This window comes from Oreochromis aureus, linkage group 14 (assembly GCF_013358895.1).
Source record: "Oreochromis aureus strain Israel breed Guangdong linkage group 14, ZZ_aureus, whole genome shotgun sequence".
NCBI classification, from domain to species: domain Eukaryota; kingdom Metazoa; phylum Chordata; class Actinopteri; order Cichliformes; family Cichlidae; genus Oreochromis; species Oreochromis aureus.
Window position 1 is genome coordinate 33161244 of NC_052955.1, and position 7451 is coordinate 33168694.

At 42.8% G+C, this 7451-nt stretch overlaps 1 protein-coding gene across 1 annotated transcript; it reads right to left on the reverse strand.

Moving 5' to 3' along the window:
- Positions 1-487: 487 nt before the first annotated feature.
- On the reverse strand, positions 488-6269 carry itm2ca (integral membrane protein 2Ca). The gene is made up of 6 exons (XM_031741579.2): positions 6003-6269; positions 4170-4313; positions 3772-3960; positions 2376-2486; positions 1716-1866; positions 488-1554 (listed from the first exon to the last, which is right to left on the reverse strand). The coding sequence occupies exons 1-6, from the start codon at positions 6093-6095 to the stop codon at positions 1463-1465; spliced, it is 780 nt and encodes a 259-aa protein (XP_031597439.1). The 5' UTR covers positions 6096-6269; the 3' UTR covers positions 488-1462.
- Between the last annotated feature and the right edge of the window lie 1182 nt (positions 6270-7451).

The following is a 7451-nucleotide window of genomic DNA, read 5'->3' on the forward strand; positions in this document are numbered from 1 at the left end:
AGTGACTGGAAATGTAGTTGCTGGCAGAGCTGCAGGTTCACACGAGGATTTTACTATGGAAATGTTTAAATCAGTACAGAATACAAAATGGAAACTGTAAAATGAAAAATACTGGCAGCAGCTAGTGTTAACCCTCAGCCTCCTACTGGCTGCTCCTATAGTTTCAATTTCAAAATCCTTTGTCAGCTTTTTCTCCAGTTATTCCATTCACAGAATTTTCAAAAAACTGACCTCCAACCTCGAAGTGTAGGTCACTGAGATTCAAACTTGTCTAAGATTTTTAGTAGATACACCTATGGTGTCACTTTGAAACTCCTGTATCGCTTCTTTCTTGAGTCATCGTATTCACAAATTTGGGTGTCCACATTGCTTGCCCACCCACCTGGTTGGTGACAACAAAACCCCATTAGCCTTTTTACATTGATAAGATACTGACTGGAGGCTAGTAACATTTTAAATAAAGTAACATATGCCTCAACTCAGTCATTTTTTTTTACTACTTTATTCACAGACAGATTTCATTGGCAGACAAAATATACAGATCACAGTTGGTTTTGTTCATCTAACATATAATATGCTCCCTTTCACTTGTTTTGACTTTAGTCCAGTCTCTGACTCTGGACTAAGGCTTTAAACGTGGTTTTACAAAACATTCTAAGAGTGCTGTTTCTCTTATACATAAACACATGCAAGGGAAAACAAAGGTTAGTCTAAAACGATTCAGAAAAGTAGTGAGGACGAGGGGAAAAAAAAAAAAAAAAAAAAAAGTGTGACAAATTAGAGGTCAAAAAGAAATATCGGTCCATGTGTTTCAGTGGCGGAATATTATTCCCAAAGAAGAAAAATAGTAAGTGTAATGCCCGATGCAGCCTTGTCTAAAGTCTACTGTGTGATAGTGCTTTTTAACAGGGTGAAGGCAGAAGCGAGGAAGCAACAGGCAAGCAAGAGGCTAAAGATGCAAGCAAGCTACTAGTCATCAACAGTTACGTTACACAGAACATGAGAAAAAAAAAAAAAAAAAAAAAAGAATCCATGTTTGCTCAGGAAGGCAATACCTCATGCTTTGTGTAGATAACTAAGGAAAACAACGTAACCTCAAGGGGAGCAGAACAAAACAACATGGGGAGAAAGTCGTCTCCCCCGGCAACGGTAACCATCATACAAATCCCCAAAGAGGAAGAGGACATGTCTTGAAATCATTATTATTGGCTTAAGGCCTTTGCTACATGGAAAATCCTGTGACATAACCAGCAGCTTAGTATTGCATCACACTTTAGGGTAAATATTACCTAATTCGAAACAGAATAAAGGGGAGGTACTGAAATAAAATTAAAAACAAAACAAAAACAAGTAAAGTGCAACTCAGACATGATCAGATCCACAGGAGGGTGCTACAGTGGCTGGAGACATGACTGGTGATGTGCCTTTGGGTGGGCGGGAATCTCACAGATGACAGTCGCGTTTACGCTTCATCGCAGATAACCGTCTCCACCACAAATGTATTCTCAAAGTGGCGGATGTGGTGGCAGTCCTTCGTGTCACGCTTGTTGATGCCTATGAGGGAAAATGTGGCGAGACACAGAGAGCCAATCAGCCGAGTCGCTGAACTTCAGATACCATCACAGCTTAAACGATAAACCTCTTAATCCCCCAGAAGAAAACAAAAACACAGGCATGTAGCAGCTCTTTTAACGGCCCCATTAACCCCAACATACGCCTGCGGGTGACGCGGCGGTTCAGGCGGTACGTGTCCTTCCCGTTGCACAGGCGATAGATGAAAGGTCCCAGCTGACGCATGTTGTGCACTTTGCCGGTCACCACCATCTCTTCATGGATGATGTAGGTCTGAGGCAAGTATGTACCCTTCTGCAAGAGACAAAGTAACAAGCTCGGTGGGAACACAAAGGGGCTAATGATGCTGGAATACTCATTCTTGAGGGGAATGACATCTGTGGAAATTTTAACGAGTGATTTTTAATGCTGGCAAATTCTAGTAGAGGAATATTTCCAGTTGAACAACACCAAACTGCTTTAAGAGTGCCGACCTTTGAGATGACTCGAAAAAAAATGGTGTATTAATTTTAACTTCGTCAAAAGTATCAACTGCCTCAAACAGCAGCAAAGTAGGTCAATTTCTTTTTTATTAAAAAGCTAGGGAAGCTGTGACAGACTTGCTAAGCCTTGCTAGCTGTTAGTGAGTCCACTTAAGCAGTTTATTAATCATCCCAGAGTACACCAACTACATTGCAAATAAAGGACAGAAAAAAAAAAAGTGGGGTAGTTTTCTTCTTATTAATTTCTTACACTGCTAAATATGTTAGCTTCCAGCATTTGGTAACAGCCGGAGACGTCGTCTAAGATTGCGGCTGTGTTACCTTGACATTGATAAGCAGCTCCCAGAGGTTGCGCGGAGGCATCACAATGGTGGTGTTGAGCTCGATAACGTAGCACTTGTCCAGAGCAATGTCATGGTATGCAGTCAGTCCCTGGAAACAACAACAAAGCAATTCTAATTATGGCCAGTTCTCAATTACTGTAGTCTTTACCTCACAATGTAAAGCACCTTCAGCTGACTATAATATCATTTGGTGCTTTACAAATAAAATTAAACTAAAGTTGTAAAACTGGAATGACTGCAACCACGATGGCTGCAGAGCTGAAATACCCCAACAAATAATTCAGTGTCTTAAGATTCGATTTATACAGTAAATGAAACAACAACAGTAAAAACACTTCCAGGTCAGTAGTTCACTGACTGAACTTTGATATTGAAAGTAAGTCAGTAATGTTAGCTTTTTTGTTTTTTCTTAAGTGTATTCCGCAACTTTTGTGGCTGAAAGATAAAGCCAATGTGGAATCGGTTCCTCAAATGGCCACTTGTTTACAAAACACAGTTTTTGTAATTCGCCTGTTAAAAATGGTAAAAAGCCTTAAATATGACTGTTTATCAGGCTCACTGTATAAGTACATGTACTGAACATCAAAGCATGGGGCTGAAATTCCAGCATTTGTTTACTTATTTTCTCAGCACTAACTAGCAGGTGTCTGTGTCTGCAGTGCAATAAACCCATGTAGTCTATGGATGCACTTTGGTAACCAAGCTAGTTAGCATTAGACGACAGCTTTGCACATTGGCCAAAATAGCAATTTGTGTACAGTATAGTTAGACTCCACTTTCTGCTAGCTGTATGCTTCTTTCCTGTGCTCTGCACTCACTCCTCTGATGCAGCCGAATTAGCAATGAAATCTGTCCTCATGTTCATATTTTTCCATTCTTGTCACCAGACAAAGACAACGAATATGAAGTCTTGTTTTTAACGTAGCCTATGAGCTGTGTGTTCTATACTCCTGGACTGCAGATTTTCATGAACTCAGACAAAATCCATGTTCACATTTACTAGAAGAAAAAAAAAGAAGTTATCATACTGACAAAATGTTACAACCCACATTTTGGCTCAGATCTGCATCTATATGTGTTGTATTTGAGACTGAAACTTGAAATACACATTCTGGAGACATGTGAGTGTGGCGTTCATGTGTCTTTAAGGGGTAGAATATCAGACCTTTAAAGCAGCAGTCCACATACCAGTGCTTATTGTCCTCCATGTTATTTATTTCTTTTCTATCTATCTATCTATCTATCTATCTATCTATCTATCATGGTAGGAAGCAAACGTTCTTATTAAGCTAAAAGCAGAGTTTTTAAAGAAAGAGCCAAAAAGGAACTAAAAAAAAAAAAGTCAAATGTAACGTGTGTATATTTGTCCTCACTCTGTGGAAATCATGGATTATATCAGCAGGGTCACTTCCTCCAAAATGAGGCACGGGCACAGTGATCTTCTCGTAGTTGTCGGCCAGGTAGATCCCGACATTCTCCTCCAGCTCCTGACGGCCACGCAGCGGAGCATACACAGAGTCTTCATACAGCACCCTGCAGTGGAACAAGTTCTCCTCTGGGATCTACACACATGCACACAGATCAGCTTTCAATGCAACACAGCAGCCAAGAAACAAGACTGCAGCAACATGATCCATCTCAGATGGCAGTGATTACAATTATTTATTGTTTTTAAAAAGAAGGACACTTCCCATTTATTTACTGCAGTGTTTCATTGCAAGGCCAACAAGGGCACACATATGGCACACTGTAGAGCATAATCGGGTCTTACATGAGGTATGAAGTAGTAGCGGTAGACAAAGATGGAGGCTAAAACCAGACCAGCCATGAAGACCACCAGACCAAACGTCAGGCAGCACAGGCCATTGAGAGGAGACTTCTTGGGCCGCAGGGGCAGGACCAGCTCCTCCTCATCCTGGAGGACACCACAAATGCACACATTAAAACTTCAAGAAGTGCACAGAGCAGCATTTCTAGCCAGCTTCGATTCAATCGCGTGACGGGTGGCTGAAAAGAAATCTGAATTTAACTAACTGCAGGAATTAGCAGCACGGAGCTCGGCCAGGAGGAAAGGCTGACGGAGACGGCGGGTAATGAAAACTTGACTGAGATGGTGAGTAATCTTCCCAGACGCCTCCAGTCTCGCAGCCCATCTGCTGATGCCACGCGCCCAGCCAGTGTTTGGAGGGTGGCACTACACACTGTTAGTCATTATTGTTGTAAAAGGAAGTGCACACACACACAGCGAGTGGCTACTATCTGAGAACTGGCTCAGCGAATTACTGTAGATGTGCTGCAGAGTAACTACAGCAGGAGAAATTATCTTGTGAAAAGCAGACTGTAAGGAAACAAAGGGCTGCTATTCTTAGCTGGAGCTATGAAGGGGAAAAAATAACAACTGTGTGCATGTGAAAAAAAGACTCTTTGAGGATACCTCAAAGAAAAATGATGGCAACTGTGTTTGCGTATGTTCCTATCATTATTATTATTATTTTTTAAAAGGGAGATGACTTCAAAATGCTTGAAAGCTTTCACCAACCACCACCCTCACCCCACCAACAATGCGTGGTATGGCCCGAGTGCCTAATTTCAGGACACTGCCTTTGCTATGTGAGCTGAATTTGATTCTTCAAGCCTTTGTTCTTTGGAGGGAGCATTTGGAGGGTGCACGAGGACAAGGAGACAGCAGTGTATGTGTGAAGGCAGACTTTTGCAAGTTCTTTGTGTTCCTCCGTCCCACTGAGATGGGATCGCGGCAGCAGCTGAGTGCGTGTCACACCATGAGGCCTTGTCTGTCTGTCTGTCTCTTGTTCAGTACATTTGAATGAGCGCAAGTCACTCAGGGGCCGCAGATCTGCACTCCTGCGATATTCACTTCCTATGCAATGCCGGATGCCTTCTCTGTATTCTGTCGGTGTTTGTCGTCTCTGCTGCTCAGCCATGTATTTTTTAATAAGAGCGATGCAGGGGGATGCTGCAGCACAGCAAACTTCAGGACTCCACTGCTCTGCCTCCCTTTAGAGCTGTGACAAATAATCCTGCATGCGCTGCAAGCCTCAGCAACCCATCTGCCATTTTGTCATCCCAAAGCTCTGCATTTCTTGCATTCTACCCCCGTTTTTACCCCCCTCCCCTTTTTTTGAAAGCTTGTGGGTTTTGTTTTCGGTGAATACATCAGCACTGCAGGGGAAGTCGACAGATAAACCCAGTACAAAGCTTTTAAATTGGTACATTGTGGCTTTTGGGGGGGGGGGGTAAATCCCCCCCCAAAGCAGCCCTGATTAAAGAGCAAGCATTTTTGCACATTGGAATAACTTGCATCAAACGTGCACAGAGTGCGCTGGCGCACAGGAAAGCATCACAGCAATGACATGTTTTTGTTCCCAGCCAAATGTCGATAGATGCTGTCAAAAAAAAAAAAAAAAATCCCCTTGCTGCTGCTCATGACCGAGCAGGTGCAGGCTGCCCTGCGGACCGAGCAGGCAGGTGAGCCTGCTGGACACACAGCAGGCATCGCGTTCCATAAAGACCATCTATGCACATTGAGTGGATATAATGCACGATTATAATGTGTTAAATGTGAACAGGCGACTCTTTTGCTCACCATCGGATGAGGAATGAGGATCTCGGTCTTGTCGCCATCGCTCTCTTTTTCCACTTTCTGTCCCGAGACAGCCTGGAAACTGATCTTCACCATGGCTCCGGGGTAGGGAGGCGGTCACTGCTCGCCTGTCTATCCGCTGCAGGTGACTTCACTCTCGGGCTGTGTTGACGATAGCTGGCCACCTTTCTCAGACAGATCCCTTACTCTCGCTAACGGGCCGCCCTCTTCTCTGCTCTCACCACCGGGGTGCCTCTCTGTTTTTGTCTCTACCCACCGGAAGTGTGCTTTTTTTTTTAATCGCCCTTTAAAGGACCAATCTGCCGCTTTACTGTCTACTGTTCAGAGGAACACCTTTATTAACGAGACAGTTTCCACATAAAACTAAGGCGGTAGCTATAATATTTTATAATAATGTATGCTGATATATTCAAACTTACCTACCCCTCAGCTTAAATTGTGTTCAATGTAAATTTCTGTTTAAAATTATTAAAATCTGTTAAAATTAACTAAACCTATCAACCAAATATGAAGAAACGGCTAAAGTCTGTGTGCAAAATATCCATCGATCAATAATTAACCTAACACCACTAATTGCTTGTCTTTAGACTGTGGGAGCAAGCCAGAGTACCCAGCGATAACCCACGCAGACACGGGGAGAACATGCAAACTCCACATAGAAAGGCCAGATGGTGGATTCAAACCCAAGACCTTCTTTCTGTGAGGCAAAGTGGTAACCGTGCTACCCCTGTAAAATGTCTATGTATGCACTGTGTTAAAGAAGTATCGAGTGGCCGCTGTACTACCACTTTGTACCACAAGATGATGTAGTGAGTAATTATTGGCCTTTTCTCACACTTCTGGCCCCTGATGTGGTTGTCTTCATCAGTGACTGTATGAAACAGTCAGGTCTGCATTCACAGAGCTTAACGTGTTCATGTCTCAGCATCTCAAGCTTTGCTTTCTCAGACTGGCTCTGATTTCATGCACATACATGATCTTGAAGAGCACTTTATGGTTTGATACTTAACTTTTGACACTTAAGTAGTGATAGGTCAGCTTTCCCAACAACAGTATTTTTACACTGGAATATTGCTACATGGTGTGGTATAGGTCCTGCCTTAATATAGCAAGAAACCGGGGTTCTGTTTCTTCAGGAATAGTTCTCCAGGCTCCCTGAAGGACATTCAAAGTGCTTCTTTGTATGTTTCTGCCTTTTGGTCTGTTCTCTGTCAAGATGATCCCACACTGCTTTAGTAATGTTGAGGTCCGGGTTCTGGGGACACCAATCCGTGAAATGTAGAAAAACACACAGTGGAACACTATCCAGATATGGGTTTACTGCACTGGCAGAAAAATGAAATCACTGCCAATCAGATGCTTTCCAGACAATCTTTCACAGTGGATCAAAATCTGACAGTTGTGTGTTCGTAATTCTATCAATTTTGGTAA